Source organism: Hyaena hyaena, unplaced genomic scaffold, assembly GCF_003009895.1.
Source record: "Hyaena hyaena isolate Hyena2069 unplaced genomic scaffold, ASM300989v1 scaffold_182, whole genome shotgun sequence".
NCBI lineage: Eukaryota > Metazoa > Chordata > Mammalia > Carnivora > Hyaenidae > Hyaena > Hyaena hyaena.
Genome location: NW_024080814.1, coordinates 948,557 through 968,246, shown reverse-complemented (window position 1 = coordinate 968,246; position 19,690 = coordinate 948,557). Strand labels below are relative to the sequence as shown.

At 39.1% G+C, this 19,690-nt stretch overlaps 1 protein-coding gene across 7 annotated transcripts in view; it reads left to right on the top strand.

Moving 5' to 3' along the window:
- Positions 1-19,690, top strand: part of ARNTL2 (aryl hydrocarbon receptor nuclear translocator like 2) — a 114,107-nt gene extending 94,417 nt beyond the window's left edge. For all 7 annotated transcript variants that reach the window (XM_039240818.1, XM_039240821.1, XM_039240816.1 and 4 more), the window contains 8 exons: positions 1,743-1,983; positions 2,419-2,525; positions 2,678-2,828; positions 4,077-4,135; positions 4,884-4,992; positions 14,167-14,245; positions 15,343-15,451; positions 16,780-19,690. In XM_039240818.1, coding sequence (XP_039096749.1) covers positions 1,743-1,983; positions 2,419-2,525; positions 2,678-2,828; positions 4,077-4,135; positions 4,884-4,992; positions 14,167-14,245; positions 15,343-15,451; positions 16,780-16,916 — 992 coding nt within the window. In that variant the 3' untranslated portion in view covers positions 16,917-19,690. The remainder of the gene's footprint in view (positions 1-1,742; positions 1,984-2,418; positions 2,526-2,677; positions 2,829-4,076; positions 4,136-4,883; positions 4,993-14,166; positions 14,246-15,342; positions 15,452-16,779) is intronic.

The window sequence follows — 19,690 nt, the reverse complement described above, 5'->3', positions numbered from 1 at the left end:
CACCTTTTTGTATTCTGCGCCCTCCATCACCCAGACAACTAATGTTCGAACACCTTCCAAGATAGAGCACCCACAGCGCCACCCTTTTCTGCTGTGACTTTGGCATTAACCTCAGTTCCTTGAGACAATGGCACTAATATAGGAGCACCTCACAGGGCTACTAAAAAGGTTAATTATACATCGAAAGCACTTAAAACAGCATGGCACATACAGTGTTCCCCAAGTCTGTGCTATTCCTGTTAGTTGCTGCCTTACAAGAAAGCCCACATCATCTTTTGGTAAACATTATTTTTTTTTAAGATTTGTTGTAATAACAGTCTTATCAAATAGTGCTGATTTAAAACAATGAGTGTTCTGGTCTTTTCTAAATCTTATCACAAACAACTGTTTTAAATAATTTTTACCAGGCTTCCCTGCCGCCCGGCCTCCTTTTTAACCTGTAGGTCAGGGTTTTTGTGTGAGTTGCCATGCTCTGTATACTGCCTATCTTTTATGCCTGTGTCGTATCTCATTGTTTTAAGAAATTCCTGATATTTGATGGGCACGTGGGTGGCTCAGTTGGTTAAGCTTCAGACTTTGGCTCAGGTCATGATCTCGTGGTTTGTAAGTTCCAGCCCTGCACTGGGCTCTGCACTAACAGCCCAGAGTCTGCTTCAGATTCTCTGTCTTCCTGTCTTTCTCTGCCCCTCTCCTGCGCGAGTGCACGTGCTCACTTGCTCTCTCGCTCTCTCTCAAAAACAAGCATTTAAGAGTCGCCTGGGTAGCTCAGTCAGTTAGGCGTCCAACTTCAGGCTCAGGCAATGGTCTCATGGTTTGCAGGTTCAAGTCCCATGTCAGGCTCTGTGCTGACAGCTCATATTCATACTCATGTTTGAGTATATGGATTATTTCCAACTATTTTTTATGCTTTTCATTTATTTTTGAGAGACAGAGAGAGACAGAGTGTGAGTGAAGGAAGGGCAGAGAGAGGGAGACACAGAACCTGAAGCAGGCTCCAGGCTCTTAGCTGTCAGCACAGAGCTCTGTGCAGGACTCGAACCCACAAACCATGAAATCATGACCTGAGCTGAAGTCGGCCTGACTGAGCCACCCAGGTACCCCCTCCAATTCTTTATTACTTTGATTGAGTCTGTTTAACAAGCCTTTTCCTATGAGTTAGTTGTTTGAGAATTTTCTGAGAAGTAACATTTAAATCAAATTCTATTTTTATACGTTTTGTGAATTTCTCCAAATGTTCTCTAAATATTTTTTATAATCCATTATAACCATAGATATCTATCACTCAGTATAAGTGCTAACATAAGAAATTTAAGAGTGTATGCATAATTAAGTGTCCTTTATAAATTTTTGAATATGAATTATACCAAAAAGTTAGCAAAGCTAAAAATAGTACCTTTGTGGCTAAGAGCAAGAGAACTTCAAGTTTAACTTTTTCTAACAGATATGAATTGCTGTATTTAAAAAACTAACTTGGAATGTTACTTAGCTATAGGCCTATTTAGACCTAAATTAAAGCAATCCTTTAACTTTTTTCGTAGTATGTTTAGTTTATGAGAAAAATAACCCATTAATAATAAGGTTATTTAATGTAATTGATGATTTCTTTTCAATGTAATACCTTTTCCCTTTCATATTTTAGCATCAAGAATATTTTATAGCACAATTATAACTATAAATGTCAAAGAAATTTAAGAGTTTATTCATAATAATGTGAATGTTCTTTTTTTTAACTTTCGAATTAGATCATAGAAAATTTTGTACTATCCACTGCACTGGTTACTTGAGAAGCTGGCCTCCAAATATTGTTGGGATGGAAGAAGAAAAGGACAGTAAGAAAGACAGTCGTAATTTTACCTGCCTTGTTGCCATTGGAAGATTACATCCATATATTGTCCCACAGAACAGTGGAGAGATTAAAGTGAAACCAGCTGAATTTATAACCCGGTTTGCAATGAATGGGAAATTTGTCTATGTAGACCAAAGGTGAACATTTATTTATTGCCACAATGATTAGCGTTCAGTGGGATACTTAAGGCTATTAAAGATGTACCTTAATAGTACTGCTGGATTTTTAAGACTTCAGAACAGGAAATAAAGTTTAAATGAAAAGGATGTGGTTATGTCTGTAATCTTGTTCAGGACAAAAAGTAAACTTGGAATATTTCTGAGCCAGTGGTACAGAAACTGGGCATGGTCTGTGGCCACAGTTTTATTGGTGAATGGTATAAAGAGCTTACCCTGGATTGGGCGGGGGGGGCGTGTCCATTCTAGCCTGGGTCCAGGGCAGCCAAAGGCGGCCCGGTGATGCATATGGCTTACTTCATCCCTGTCACTTTCCTACTGTTGTGACTGTGTGTGGACCTACTCTGGAGGGAATTCATTCACCAATCTGAAGTTTATTTTCAATTTTAAAACCAGGGCAACAGCAATTTTAGGATACCTGCCTCAGGAACTTTTGGGAACTTCTTGTTACGAATATTTTCATCACGATGACCATAGTAATTTGACCGACAAGCACAAAGCAGGTACGCATGAGTGGGGTAATTGTTTGGTACCTTTTAATTATAGCTTCAACTCATTTTTCATTCCTGTGAAATCTGAAACTTGAATTAATCCTCAAGGGATTGATTTATATTGCAGGAGACCATTATGCTGATTATTATCTTTTCTCGTTAAGTTCTACAGAGTAAGGAGAGAATCTTTACAGATTCATACAAGTTCAGAAAGAAAGATGGCTCTTTTGTAACTTTAAAAAGCCAGTGGTTTAGTTTCACAAATCCTTGGACCAAAGAACTGGAATATATTGTGTCTGTCAACAATTTAGTTTTGTAAGTAATTTTTATGTTGGTAAGGCCTTTATGTTAATTTCAAATAAGAGTCATGTCTTCTCTTGTCTTGCTAAACCATTAAAGTTGTATGATCATCTGGCTTTATTACTTGAGTACAGGGGCACCTGGGTGGCTCAGTCAGCTAAGCGTCGGACTTCAGCTCAGGTCATGATCTCACAGTTCGTGGGTTCGAGACCCACGTTGGGCTCTGTGCTGACAGCTAGCTCAGAGCCTGGATCCTGCTTCGGATTCTGTGTCTCCCTCTCTCTCTGACCCTCCCCTGCTCATGCTGTCTCTCTCTCTCTCTCTCTCTCTCTCTCTCTCAGAAATAAAAACATTAAAAAATATATATAACTTGAGTACATACTTCTTGTAATTCATTCACTGTTTACTGGCATTACTTCTCAGAATTAAGCTGAAAGTTTTCCCTTTTGGAATACATTTCTTTTTGCTTGGTACAAAATGTGATAGTAAATGCACTCAAGCACTTCCTATCCTTCATGGCCTTGTCTTGACCCTCGAATAAATGATGTGGTTGTAGCTTTGAACTATACATCATTGTAAGAATTTTTTTCCCACAGATCATTTTTATAGACATCTTCTAAGCGTGGGGCACCACATGTGATTGGGTAGGAATGTTTGGCTGAGGGATAGGCACACAAATCCAGCCTAAGCACCGCTTGCCAAACCCTGGTGATGGCGATCAGCTAACTTTTTTTTTTTATCATTCTTTTTTTAATTTATTTTTATTTATTTTTTATTTTATTTTATTTTATTATTTTTTTTTTTTTACAAATAGTTTATTGTCAAATTAGTTTCCACATAACACCCAGTGCTCATCCCCACGAGTGGGCGATCAGCTAACTTAAAGGAAGAGCAAACTTTCCCTGTTTTGCTTAATAGGATAGCATCGCCCATATATCTACTATATTTAGTTTTCTAAAAGGTCCCCAAGCTTGGCATTCCAGCACTATGCCGTTATTCATTCCAATAATCCTTGCCTTCTTATCATTAGTCTACAAACTAAAAGTTTGTAACTGAGAAAATGTACCTTATAGGGTAATAGGGCATTCAGCCAGTGTCCTGGTACTTAGCACATAAATACTTTGATCTCTAGTCGTGACATTAATAATATGTATATATAAAACAAAAAGGTCAAGAATTGGTAGAGCCGCTACGTTAAAGCTCTGTTTATTTAACAATTTCCTTCACCTAAAAAAAGTCACCTATGGTGTTTCTTCATTCTAGGGGCCATAGTGAGATTAGAGAAGCATCATTACGTCCTTGCAGCTCTCAATCATCAGAAGGTAAGCTTGGTTTTAAATGACAAAGATTTAGTATTGTTATTGTCACCATCTTTTTCTGTCTTGGAGAGGGAAAAATTTCAAGGTAATATCGCAAAGACTTCTAGGGCTAAAGTTATCCTTTTTATAAATTCTACGATACTCTGCTCACACTTCCATTAGAATCTTACGTCGTATTGCAATTAGTTGTTTGCCCAACTGGCCTGCCACTAGATCGAGTTCTTTAAGAGTAGGAATGGTATTTTATCCATTATCTCTTCCTAGCAGCTGGCATAGTTCCTTGTAGTTTGTGGCGCTCAAGACCTACCTGTTGAGCAAATTAATGAAAAGCATTAAGGGGGAGTTTTGCTTTTTCTAGTTTTTTACCCCAGGAATATTTTATTCTATTACTTGTATAAATAAAAACAGAAATATGACGGAATATTAAAAATAAAGCAGTATTGCTCTGGCCTTAGTGTAGAGATTAAAATGGGAAGGAACTACCTCTGCTCAAGGGTTACAGGTCATGATTATACCCTCAATGACGTTCTACACATTTGACTCCTATCATTCTTTGTACACATCTTAAACCATCAGGAGTTATGTTTGTAATGGAAGCATAAATGTTTCTATCATTTTAGGATGTAGCTAGTCTTATTTCTTGTAAAGACAGAAATGGGAAATATATTTGAATTGAGAGAAAAATATCAACTAAAGTTACACATGCTTTTTTAAAGTCTTCGATTGGATTTTCCCTTTCGTTATTATTTAGAATCCTCTAAACCATCTTATATTAGTGTACCTGGAATGTCAACTGGAATAGTACGTGGCGCTGGTAGTATTGGAACAGATATTGTAAATGAAGTCCTGGACTCACAAAGGTAATGTTTTATTGCTGCAAATATCTTCGCAAGTGAAATTATTATACTTCTAATACCAGTAGTCAAAAATCAGTAAGTTTCCTACATGCAAACAAAAACTCAATAACATAATGGAAGAGAAGATAATTTTTACAGTAGCAACAAAAAAGGTAGGTATTTATGGGGCATCCTGGGTGGCTCAGTCAGTTAGGTGGCTAACTTCGGCTCAGGTCATGATCTCATCGTTAAAGGGTTTGAGCCCTGTGTCAGGCTCTGTGCTGACAGCTCAGAGCCTAGGGCCTGCTCTGGATTCTGTGTCTCCCTCTCTCTCTGCCCCTCTCCTGCTTGCGCTCTGTCTTACTCTCTTTTTCAAAAATAAAAAACAAACATTAAAAAAGGTAAGTATTTAGATATGAACTTTACAAGTGCCCAGAATTATACAAAAACAAATTTTTAATGCTACAAAGGTTCAGAAAAGATGACTTGAGTAACTTTCCAGATGGAAGTTGTTTTTCAATGGGATGACTCACTGCTATAAGGATGTTAATGTTGGTTGAGCTAACCTATGAATTCAATGTGAATCCAGTCAAAACAGCATCTTGCATATGCTTTTTTGAATCCAACAAATGGGGGCGCCTTGGTGGTTCAGTCAGTTGAGCAGCCAACTTCAACTCAGGTCATGATATCATGGTTTGTGGGTTTGGGCCCCACATCGGTCTCTGTGCTGATAGCTCAGAGCCTGTACCCTGCTTCAGATTCTGTGTCTACTTCTCTTTCTGCCCCTGCCCTGCTTCATGCTCTTTCTCTCTAAAAATAAATAAAACATTTTTTAAAAATTAAAAAAAAAAGAATCCAACAAATGATACTAACCATATTAGCATACCTAGGAAAATTCTAAAAACCAAAAGTAATAAGAATGAGACCAACCCTAACATATATTAAAATATACTATAAAGCTATAGTCACTAAAACATTTCAGTACAACCCAAAAATAGATAAATAGGAAAGAATCAAGTCCAGAAATAGACTAAACACATGTGGGAATTTATTTCAAATCAGTAAATGGAAATGGATTAAATAATTAAGAGCATTATAATAATTCTATAACCATTTGGGGGGATAGGAAAGCTAAACACAAGCTTTATTCTTTATGTTAAAATAAATTTCAGATAAAGCAAAGAGTTCAAAGTAATTTTTAAAAACTATAGAAGTATTTTGGGCACTTGGGTGGCTCCTTTGGTTAAGCATCTGACTCTTGATTTTGGCTCAGATCATGATCTCACAGTTCATGAGATCGAGCCCCATGTCAGAGCTCAGCTGTCAGTGCAGAACCTTCTTGGGATTCTCCCTTTCTCCCTCTCTTTCAGCCCTTCTCCCCCCCAAAATAAAGAAATAAGCTTAAATAAAAACTATAAGAAGTATTTCAAGAACACAGGTATGAATTTTTATAATCTTAGTTTAGAAACTCCTTTCTAAACATCACAAAAAATCTAGAATTCATGAAGGAAAAAGTTAATTATATAAAAAATCAAAACAAGCACAATAACCATTCTGACAAAGATAAATAATAAATTGCAGAAAATGTGTGTTTCATGTGATAAAATGGATTTAATATCTTACTATAAAGGTTTTATAGTATACAGAAGAACATTATTAAACTTCATTTAAACGTTATACCTTTATTAACCTTCATTTATATTAAATTTTATATAGAATATAAATAATAAAGTTATTAGCCAATAGTTAAGAAGAGCCTCGAGAATAAATAATAAAGAAGTTGGAGAGTAGAATAGGAAAAGTATAAATGGCCAAGAACTTTCAACAATTGTTCACCCCCACTCACAGTTAAAAATATATACAGCTGACCCTTGAACATGGGGTTTGGAGTAGCAAACATCTGCATCTGCAAACATCTGCATTTCTGACTCCTCCAAAACCTACCTGCTAATAGCCTACTGTTGACTAGAAACCTTACCAATAATATAAATGGTCAAATAACACATATTTTGTATGTAAGATGTATACTTTCTTATAGTAAAATATGCTAGAGAAAAAATATTCAGAACAATCATAAGGAAGAGATTCTGTTCCAAGGTCACGACATAAGACCCTGGACTCCCCTCTTCCACAGACACACCAAATCTACACCTATTTATTGAGCAGTTTCTCCTGAAGAAGAGCAGAGGGCTCACTGAACAGCTTCTGCACAGTTGAGGATATAGAGACCACATCAAGAACAGCAAGAGAAATAGAGCCATGGTAACAAAGGGAATCCTCACCCTTGACACTGCAGACGTCAGTGGGAAGGGATAGGACTGAGAGCCTGTGAGCACATCATCTGCTGTGGGGCACACAAAAAAAGCCACGGGTTAGAAGGGCAACTAGAATATACAGGAACCAGCCTAGAGCTCTGTCAGATCGCAGGGGAGCTGCTGGAACGTTGTCCAGGTCAGAGGGGAGGATGGCCACAGTGCATATTCCCCTTCTACCTTGAGGGTGTGGATGGGAGCAGGGTCCTGGCTGGGCTAAGGTTTCAGTGAGCCCCATGCCAGCAGCCCTGCTGCACCGCCAAGGTGGTCCCAGTAGGACGCATGCCAGAGCACCCCTGGTGGGTGCTCACTACAGCCCCAGCACAGCGGACACGGGTCCGAAGCAGCCCCGAGTACTCTAGGCCTCAGTCACTTCAGTTCTACAGGACTTCCTAGGGCACCTCGAGTCCATAGCACCCTGGGGCCACAGACACCCTACGAGGGTGCCATCTTCACAGTGTGCCCCGGAACCCTCAGACTCCGCCCCGCCTTGTCTGCAGCCACTGTGCCAGGCTGCCCTCTCGGTGGAGAGCCCCAGGAGCCCCAGCTTGAACTGCCTCTTCTCGCGGTCATGCCAGGGCACCCTCTGTGCAGAGAGCCCTGGGACGACACCGGCCCACGCCCACTTCGTCTCCAGCGACCCCACCAGGACAGCCCTAGCACAGGGTGCGCTGGAGTCCTGCCCACGCTAGCCACAGCTCTAGCCAGTCGGCAGAAGGAGCTGACATAGTCTCCACAGAGGACAACCATACATAAGCCCATTCCTTCAAGCTTGGGAGCAGTAGCTGTTGCACCTAATTCAGAGAAGCAAAAACAGCAAGTCAAAATGAGAAGACAGAAAGATGCACCAAACAAAACAACAAGACAAAAGCCTAGGAAAGAAACTAAACGGAGATAACCAATCTACCTGATAAAGAGCTCAAAGTAATGGGCACAAAGATGTTGGATGAGAGAGAAGAGTGGATGAACTTAGTGAGAACTTCAAACTGAAAGAAAATATTAAAATAATCAGAAAGGATACAATGACTTAAATGAAAAATTGGGAGGTAATCAACAGTAGATTAGCAGATGCAGAATGGATCACTAGTTTTAAAGACAAGGTAGTGGAGAGTATCCAAGCTGAACAGCAAAAAGAAAATAGAATTTTAAAAATGAAGACAGGCTAAGGGATCTCTTGGACAATATCAAGTGAACAAACATTTGCATCACAAGGATCCCAGAAGAAGAGAGACAGAATGGGGCAGAAAACTTATTTGAAGAAATAGTAGCTGAAAACTTCCCTAGCCTGGGGAAGGAGACAGACATCCAGGTTAAGAAGGTAAAGAAATCCCCAAATAAGATCAGCCTAAGGAAGTCCACACCATGACATGTATATTTAGTTTTTGACATCTTAAATTATTAAGAGAGGATTTGAATAGCTGCAAGAGAGAAGCAACTAGAAATGTATAAAGGAAACTCCATAAGGTTATCAGCTGATTTTTCAGCAGAAAATTTGCAGGTCAAAAAGGAGTGGTATAATATATTCAGAGTGCTAAAAGGAAAACACTACAGCTAAGAATATTCTATTCAGGGGCATCTGAGTGGCTCAGTGGGTTAACCATCTGACTCTTGATTTTGGCTCAGGTCATGATCTCACAGCTCGTGATTCAAGCCCCACATCAGGCTCTGTGCTGATAGCATAGTCTGCTTGGGATTCTCTCTCTCTGCTCCACCCCTACTTTCTCTTTCTCTCTAAAAATAAACATTTAAGGAAAAAGAAAAAAGAATATTGTACCCAGCAAGATTATCATTAAGAATTGAAGAGAGGGGAACCTGGATGTCTCAGTCTGTTGAGCATCCAACTTCGGCTCGAGTCATGATCTCATGGTTCATGGCCCTGCGTTGGACTCTGTGCTGACAACTCAGAGCCTGGAGCCTGTTTCAAATTCTGTCTATCTCTCTCTCTCTCTCTCTCTCTTTCTGTCTCTCTCAAAATTAAATGAACACAAAAAATTTTAAAAAAGAAAGAACTGAAGAGAGATAGAGTTTCCCAAAAACAATTTAAGGATTTCCCCAACACGAGACTGACCTTATGTGAAATGTTAAAGAGAAAATTTTAATCAGAAAAGGCTAGAAGAAAATTATGAAAGGAAAAAATTTTACTGGTTAAAAAGTACACACGAAAATCAATAATATTAGCAAAAATTAGTTAAGGGATACAAAAATTAAAAGGTATAAAATATGATGTCCTATTCATAAAATATGAAAGGTGGGAGTAAAAATGTAGTACTTTTAGGATGTCAAACTTAAGGGATACCTGGGTGGTTCAGTCAGTTAAGTGTCCAACTTTGGCTCAGGTCATGATCTCATGGTTCATAAGTTCAAGCCCCATATTGGGCTCTGTGCTAACAGTGCAGAACCTGCTTCAGATTCTGTCTCCCTCACTGCCCCTCCCCCACTTGCTCTCCCTCTCTCTCTCTCAAAAATAAACATTTAAAAAATTAGAATGTCAAACTAAGAGACCATCAACTTAATATAGTATACATTGAATGTTATATGTGAAACTCATAGTAACTGTAAGCCAAAAATGTATAATAAATATGCAAAAAAAAATTAAGAGAAAGGAATCCAAGCATAACACTACAGAAAGTCATCAAATCACAAGGAAGAGAGCAAGAAGAACAGAACAAAGAACTACAACAACCAGAAAAAAAGGTGTAAAATGGTAATAAATACATGCTTATCAATAATCACTTTAAACATAGGCGTGCCTGGGTGGCTCAGTTGGTTAAACATCTAACTTTGACTCAGGACATGATCTCATAGTTCATGAGTTTGAGCCCTGCATCAGACTCTTCGCTGTCAGCGCAGAGCCTGCTTTGAATCCTCTGACCCTCTCTCTCTACCCCTCCCCTGCATACTCTCTCTCTCAAAAATAAACATTTAAAAAAATAGTAATTAAATGTAAATGCTCCAAACAAAAGATATAAGGTGAGTCAATAGATAAAAGATTAGATGTATATGCTGCCTACAAGAAACTCACGTTAGAGCTAAAAACATACAAGCTGAAAGTAAAGAGATGGAAAAAGATACTCCATGCAAATGGAGGCAGAAAAAAAAAGGACCTGGCATAGCAATACTTCTATTAGACAAAATAAATTTTAAAACAAAGACCATAGCAACTGACAAAGAAGGGCATTACCTAATAATAAAGGGATCAATCCAACAAGAGGGTATAGGAATTGTAAATATATATAAACCCAACATAGGAGCACCTAAATATATAAAGAAAACATCAACAGGCATAAGAGGGAAATTGACAGTAATACCATAGTAGTAGGGAACACTGACCCTCCACTTACATCAACGAACGAAGAGAGGGACTCTAAATGACACATTAGACCAGATTGACATTAAAAAAAATATATAGAATGTCTCATCCCCAAATAGCAGAATACACATTCCTTTTATTTATTTACTTTTTAAATGCTTATTTATTTTTGAGAGAGAGAGAAAGAGAGAGCGAGCAGAAAGAGGGGAGGAAGGGAGAGAGACAGGGAGACAGAATCTGAACCAGGCTCCAGGCTCTGAGCTGTCAGCACAGAGCCCGACATGGGGCTCAAACTCTCAAACCATGAAATCATGACCTGAGCGGAGGCCTAACCGACTAAGCCAGACAGGACCCCAGAATACACATTCCTTTTAGATGCACATGGAGGCTTCTTAAGGATAGATTATATACTAGTGCACAAAAAACTTCTCAATAAACTTAAAGAAACTAAAATCATATCAAGCATCTTTTCTGACTACAACAAAATGAAACTAGAAGTCAATTATAATAACGGCAAAAACCTGGAAAAAACCTCATGGAGGCTAAACAACATGGAGGTTAAACAACATGCTAAACAACCAGTGGATCAATGAAGAAATCAAAAAGGAAATAAAATAATAACTAGAAACAATAGAAAATGGAGACACAATAGTTCAAAACAGCAACAGCAGGGGGCGCCTGGGTGGCTCAGTCGGTTAAGCGTCCGACTTTCACTTAGGTCATGATCTCGCGGTTCGTGGGTTCGAGCCCCGCGTCGGGCTCTGTGCTGACTGCTAGCTCAGAGCCTGGAGCCTGTTTCAGATTCTGTGTCTCCCTCTCTCTCTGACCCTCCCCTGCTCACGCTCTCTCTCTCTCTCTCAGAAATAATTAAAAAAAACAAAAAAACATTTATGTTGTTGTGCGATCACCACCACTATCCATGTCTAGAACTTCTTTCACCTTCCAAAACTAAACTCCCATTAAACAGCAACTTTCCATTTCCCTCTCCCCTTGGCTTGGAAACCACCATTCTTCCTGTCTCCATGAATTTGACTACTCTGAGTATAGCTCATATGAATGAATCATGTAATACTTGTCCTTTTGTGAATGGTTTATTTCACTTAGCATAATGCCTTCAAGGCTTAACCAGGTTGCAGCATGTGTCAGAACTTCCTTGTAAGACTGAATAATATTTCACTGTATGTATATGCCACACTTTCTTTATGCATTAGTCTTCAGTGGATCCCTGTGTTGCTTCCACCTTGTGGCTATTGTGAATGTGGGTATACAAGTATCTATTCTAGTCTCAGCTTTCAGTTCTTTGGCACATATACCCAGAAACAGAATTGCTGAATCATATAGGAATTATATTTTTAATTTTTTGAGGAACCACCATTCTGTTCATAGTAGTTATGCTATTATACATTCCCACCAGCAGTGCACAAGTTTTCTAGTTTCTCCACATCCTGGCCAATACTTGCTATCTTCTGTATTTTTATAATAGTTCTCTTAAGGCGTGTGAGGTCGCTCATTGTGGTTTTGATTTATATTTCCCTAATGATTAGTGATTTTGAACATCTTTTCGTGTGCTGATTGGCCACTTGTAGATCTTCTTTGAAAAATTACCTATTCAGGTCCTTTTTTAAAAAATTTTTTTAATCTTTTATTTCTGAGAGAGAGAGAGAGAACATGAGAAGCAGAGGGTCAGAGAGAGAGGGAGACACAGAATCTGAAACAGGCTCCAGGCTCTGAGCTGTCAGCACAGAGCCCGACACGGGGCTCAAACCCACGAACTGCAAGATCATGACCTGAGCCGAAGCCGGACACTTAACCGACTGAGCCCCCCAGGCGCCCCACCTATTCAGGTCCTTCGCCCATTTTTCATTGGGCTGTTTGTTGTTGAGTTCTTTATGTATTCTAGATATTAACCCCTTATCAGATACATGGTTGGTAAATATTTTCCCCCTCTCCATGGGTTGCCTTTTCACTCTGTTCTAGTGTCCTTTGATAAACAAGATTTTTTTGAGAGACAGAGACAGAGCATGAGCAGGGGAAGGGCAGAGAGAGGAGGCACAGAATCCGAAGCAGGGTCCAGTCTCTGAGCTAGCTGTCAGCACAGAGCCCGACGTGGGGCTCGAACTCCTGAACCGTGAGATCACGACCTGAGCCAAAGTCGGCCGCTTAACCGAGCCACCCAGGCGCCCCCAAAATTTTTAAATTTTGATATAGTCTAGTTTTGTGGTGGTGCTTTGACACCATCTAAGAAATGATCGCCAAATCCAATTTCATAAAGCTTTTCCAGTTTTCTGCTAAGCGTTTTATCATTTTAGGTCTTATGTTTAGGTGTCGGTCCATTTTGAGTTGATTTTGTATATGTATAGGGTAGAGTCCAACTTTCTTCTTCATGTGGACATCCAGTTTTCCCATGTCATCTGTTGAAGATTGTCCTTTCCTCCATTGAATGGTCTTGACAGCTTGTTGAAAATCACTTGACCATATATGCTAGAAGGGCACTCTAGGACAAGTAGAACTTGAGCCGTACACTGAGAGCTGAATAGAATGTCTAGGAAGCAGTGAGGAGGATGTAGATACATGGGGGCACCTCAGCCAGTGAATGGGGATCGGTGGGAGAAGGCATGGTGGTTTCAGCATCACAAAGAGACCAGATTGTGAGAGAAGTTGGGGTGCTGAGCAGTGGGGGGTTTTAACCAAGGTGAGGTCAAGTGGTGGATGCACTTAAATAGCAGGTGACTAATATGAAGCAGTAGTTTAGGTTAATGTGGTAATGAGGTGCATGGGGGTTGGGTGCACCTTTAAACCAAGGCTAATTGAGCAGGTGATGGTTTTAAACAACGAACCATAGAATGAGAAGCCAGGGAAGCTATTTACAGGGACTGTCCTATGAAAAATCCAAGACAGGTTATCGATTTTTTTCATTTGTTTCATAACTAATTCACTTCATTCCAGTTTTAATTTCTTCCTCTATAATTTCTTGTCAACCAGTTTTTTGAGAATACATAAAGACACAGTAATGTTAATGCCATTATGAATTTCACATAATTGAGCACTTAATTTTATAGGATACTGTCAAAGTTTTGAAGAGACTGATATTCTCTTAAGAGATTTATGATTAAAGCATATGATTTTATGTTGTTTTATGTTTCATTGATTTTTGTACCTGGGGATAACTTATTATGTAAAAATGTGACCATTTTTCACTTAAAAAGGTTGCAGGATGTGAGGAAATCTCTTACTCTCAGTTCTGCTGTTCATAAGGAACTGACAAGGAATGAATTCTCGATGTGAATGCCTGTCTTGAACTGTGTTGCTATTCTAACTTTGCCAGATGCTATGTAAGACAGGCAACATGATTTACCTAAGAGCTCTTACCTCAGAGTTTTAGGTTTCTATTTACCAGAGGGTGTTTTTCAGTAGTCCGTAGTAAGACGTATGGCACTCAACAAGTTAGTCTAATTGTAAAAACTTTTGTGATATTCAGTCTCCTGGTTTTCACTGTATTTTTATCAGTCGATTATGTATTCAGAGGAGAAAATTACCTTGTACATAGAGAAAATTTTTATGTGTCACTTTGTAAAGGTTACAGTCTCCTACCTCCCTTGAGGACTCAAGGCCAGCAGATTTCATGAAAGATTCTCACGCTATAAACTCCAGGAAAGTAAGTATGATAAGCGTTAATATTCATGAAATAAGTGGATGAAATTTGTTCTTTCTTAATTATTTCTTCTTAGAAAAGATACTGTCCTGTAAAAATAAACTCCACAGATTTTAAGAGGCAACATAGAATAGTGGTTGACAGCAAGGTTGCTGGACATGTACTATCTGTATCCAAGTTGTGACTCAGACACTTATTGCTGGGCAACCACAGGCTTGCTGTTTAAACTCCGGGCCTCAATTTCCTCATCTGTTCAGTAACAAGAAAATGATCGACGTAAAACTCAAGACAGTGGTTACTTTAGCAGAGGAGAAAAGGAGATGTGATCAGAGGGCAATTTCCAGGCTCATTAAGTTGTCAGGGATATTATATTGGTTAATGATGTATGTTGATGAGCTAACTTAAATATTGAATTGTGGGATACCTGGGTGGCTCAGTCGGTTAAGTGTCTGACTTCGGCTCAGGTCATGATCTCATGGTTCATGAGTTCGAGCCCCATGTCGGGCTCTGTGCTGACAGCTCAGAGCCTGGAGTCTGCTTCAGATTTTGTGTCTTCCTCTCTCTGCTCACTCACCCTCTCTCCCCGAAAAAGTAAATAAACATTTTAAAAAAGACATTCAATTGTTTGGGTTGTGACTATGCAACAATATGATAACTTGTTGGTAAAAGCCTCGAGTTTAATCCATTTCCCACTCCAAAGCACCATTTCCCATTGTAATTTCATGTGAGATATAGTTTTGTGATCATTTTCTTTAAAAAAATAGCCTTTCCTTCTTAATCCAAAACTTGTCCTTATAGTATGTACATTCAGTTGTGGTTATGAAGAATGTGGCCTTTGGAGTCAAGTGGATGGGTTAGAATAATGGCGGCAACACTTCACGTAAGCTTTAGCCCTCAGACTCCTGACCTCACTCACAACGTTGGAGGCATGAAAGGAGAGGGTGCCTGTGGAGGCCTGGCACACCGTGCTCAGCAACTGCAGGCTGTCACACTGATGGTGGCGGCGGTGGCACGGCCAGCAAGCCCACATCTGACTGTTGCTAAGAAGTCTTTATTTCATTCAAGTAGGAACCTTACTGTTGATTATCCTGTCTTTGCAGATGTCAAATAAGGAGTTGATTCCACGAAATGCTTCTGAAATAAGGGACCCAGAGGCTACACGGCAAAACCAGAGTGCCGTTCCTCCCCACAGTCACGAGCCACTTCTCGGTAGGTTTTCTTTGGCACCTGCCTACCATCTTAGTTTTCCTAACATTTTCTTAATCATTATATTTGCAGACCTAGGAGACTTCTAGAGAAGCAAATAGTTAAAACTAGGATTTTAAAACTAAGATTTGTCCATTCAAAATCCTAAATACAAGGAATCATACTCCTGACTTTAAGGTGTATGCTACCTAATGCACCTGTCATTGCAAATTCAGTTATCAACTGAATCAGTTATGGCCATCGCTAACACAAACAATTTAAATAAAACTAAGATACTTTTTTCTAGGAGGGAAATGTCCATTGCCAAGAATCAGAACTTTTAAATGATACCAGTCACAAAGTGTTTAAGATGTAATTATTCATTTTCACTATGTTTTTGCAGACTCAAGTCAAGTATGCAGTTTTATACCATACATAGCTAACACTGATCTATTAAAAATGTATGTTAAAGGGAATCAAAGAACTTGAAAGAAACTGGACTTCAGCTTCACACAGAGCCACATATTAATCATCGCAAATTTTGTACTTTGAAAGATTTCTAGAAAATTTTGGCTAATCTGTAGCTGTGTGTTAACCTATAATTTCTAGAACTTTTTCTTTATATCTATCTTAAAACTCACTTCTATGGTTTCTTATTTCCTTTTTCAATAAAAAATCTGGGCATTTCCCGTTTTATAATATTTTCAGATTTTCAGAAGAAGATGATGCTTTTGTATCCATCTTCTCATTCCGATCATATGGATACTGTATTTTTCACAAGGCAGATTAAGGTTAAATCTATCCTTCCAGGCTCTATACAGACACATACATAAACGCTGTCCTCTGGCTTCCAACTGTCTCTTACCACCATCATTTTCCATTAGAAAACTCAGACTGGCTCACTTACATGCATCAAGTGAATTATGTGCGATCTCTGTGACAGCACATTGTTACAAAAATAGGCGACCCGTTTAAAAATATATCTGCCTTCTGCAATTTAAGACGTAGGCTTTGCCTGCAAAATTACATTGTATCGTATTCTTGCCTTTTTTTTTTTTTTTTTTTTTTAGTTTTCTTAAAGGTTTTAATTCAAGTTAGTTAACATACAGTGGTTAGTTTCGGGTGTATAGTATAGTGACTCAGTGCTCGTCACAACAAGTGCCGTCCTTAATCCCCATCACCTATTTCACCCATCCCCTTACCCTCTTCCCCTCAGGTAACCATTAATTTGTTCTCTGTAGTTAAGACTCTGTTTTTTGATTTATCTGTTTTTGCTTGCTTTGTCATTTTTAATGATACTCATCTTTTAACCTCCAAATGTACTTACATGAGTCTCTATTTTAATTTGATAGGCGAAGGTGCCCAGCTGGATTTTGATGCCCTGTGTGACAATGACGACACAGCCATGGCTGCCTTCATGAATTACTTTGAAGCAGAGGGGGGCCTAGGAGACCCTGGGGACTTCAGTGATATCCACTGGACACTCTAGCATTTGATTTTTTAACTCGAAAAATGAGCAATGTGATAAAGCATTTCATTTACAAAAAAAACCCCACAACTGTATAATCTTCTCCTCTGTGTTGATACTGTTCTTATCTTTTCTTCCTATTTTATAGGTTTGCCCCTTTCTACCAATTTTTATAGATTTGCCCCTTTCACAGCAGTATGGGGAAACGTGAGGTTTCCCTTCACAAAGAATGACTCCGTGTTTCCCACAGATCCCTAGGCTCGGTGAAACGGCCTAAAACCCACTCGTTGCTGTATTTTCGCTAAAATATTTCTAACCAAGAATATCACATACATCTTGTTTTGATTTTGTTTTTATTTTCTCATGCAATTTTTAAGTTTGGGGAATTTAATATGTTTTGTCTAAGATTCATTTATAATTGATTTATAATAGCGGATTTATGGAAATTGGAACATCTCCATTTCTTGTCTATTTCCTTAGTTGAGAATAGGGCTTAAACATTTTAAGAAAACTGATCACTTGAACATTTAAGAGATGATATAATTGGTAGTCATACTTGTAATGAATATGGTATTCGGTCATTGTAGACTTGGGTACAGGATAGTTATGCTTACTTAGTTAAGCGCTTGAGGTAGACATTAATGAGATGATTTATTTAAAACTCAGGGGGAAAAAAAAAGCTGGGAGGGTTTCAACTTTGCCAACAGAAGACCTTAAACCTAGATCTTGGTAATTAACCTTTGCATGTAAGAATCACTGTTAATATAACCAGTTAAGATTTTCATTACATATAAAACCAGTTTTTGATGCACAAAAGGTGCTTAGTGAACGATTAGCCATGGAGGGAAAAACAAGCCCAAGCAGGATAAATGTCTTGTGTCAAGTTGCAATTAAATGCATATTTTTGAAATGTGTAATGTGTATAAACCAGTTTCTTTACACACATTTGGGAAAGCATTGGTGTCGTTGGTTATGTGATCAGTTAACTGACCCAGGAACTAGTTGTGGCCATCCAGATTAGGCTATTACAGTTACTGCTGCCTGGAGCCAAAGGTAGTTATATAAATGCTCAGTATAATTTTGAAACTATGAGGCAATGAGAAAGAATTTAAAATCCAATTTTCTAGCTGTGATCACAAATTTGGAGATTTTTTGCCCTAGTAACTGAGAGGTGGCTTAAACTAAGTCCAAGAAGAGTATTTAAGATAATATTATGTATATCTACCTTTTTGAAGATCATACGTTCGTCAAACCTTATGTTTTGATTGCTCTTTCTAGTGTACCAAGTGTGTTTCCATATATTTTCTTTGGTGCCCCACAAATTAAAGTTAGGTAGGCCAGGAAGCTAATGGAGAAGCCTGGGGCTGATGTAGGGGAGCCAATGCCGTTCTCTTCCTCTAGGTGGTGCTATACCTTCCAGCAGATCTCCCTCAGAGCCTCGCCCCAAAACAAAGCATTATTTTGACCTTGCATATTTTTTAGGCTGTATGTAATAGATTAGAACCTTTGTCAGTCATGTTAATGGCAAAAACACCAACAGGCAAAAGGCCAAAGCACATGTTCCCTCCAAGCGGGACAGCTGCAGCTGCTACGTGGGCAAGGGTGTATCTCCGTGTCCTGCAGTGGATAGAGTGTTCCAGCAATACTGGAAGGTCAGCCCCACTCCTGGTTCTGGAACTTGAGAGACACTCAGGTGTAGAATAAGCCAAAGAAACCCTACGAGATGAGGTAGAGCGGTTTGCAGCAGCCGAAGCATGATGGTTACATCTGAAGAAGCAGGAATGAGCTGCTGTTCTCTAAGTCAGAAGTCTTACCAACGTAACATTTTAGGGGGCTAACCCATTGCCAGTTGGGCCTCGCCTCCAGAGCTGAACTCAGCCACTGACAGCAAGATGGGTCACTGTGGCTGGATGGCCTTGAAGGTGGAGAGGCTTTATGATGCACAGATCTGGGAGGCAGAGTTTCTAGAGGCAGGCCATTGCTGCCTGGCACAGTAGCAGTCTTTTCTCTTTGAAGAGGAAGGGTTATTCCATAGAACAGTGGGCAGATAGCCAATTGAATGCCTGACTCCTTTAATAACCAACTCTAGTGTCTTTCTGTAAGTCTTGTTCTGGATCCAGAATCCAGTCCACACAGCATATGATAACTGTAGCTCTCCCCAAATTAGGATTTTCTCCAAAGTGTGTTGCATTTATGTTGAATTGTTGTTACGAGTGATATTTTTATGGTTTGCCCTATAACTACTTTTTTCTTCCATGCAATAATTTCTTGCATTTCCTGTAATTTCGAACGTCTGTATGTTGAATGAAATCATACAAAGAATACTCTGATTTTTTTTTTTTAAGAATTACCTACAATAATGGAGGGGAGTGGGACAAGAGCCTAGAACTGAAGAGCCTTCTCACAGCTTAAATTAGGCTGTGTGACCCCACATAAGCCATTTAAATACTCTGTACCTTAGACTCCTCATCTGTAGCAAGAGGCTTGATCTCTAAGTTTACTTCCAGTTCTGATTCTGTGATTCTAATCCAGAGGACTTGAGCATTAGGGTCAGATTCTAGAACCATGCAATCCAGTATGATAGATACAGGCCATGTTGTGGCTATTGAACACTTGAAATGTAGCTACTGCAAATTGAGATAGGCTGTAAATGTCAAAATGCATACCAGACTTCATGCACTTAGTATAGAAAAGGGAATACAAAATATCACATTAACACTTTTATAATGGGGTGCCTGGCTGGCTGAGTCAGTGGAGCATGTGACTCTTGATCTTGGGGTTGAGTTCAAGCCCCA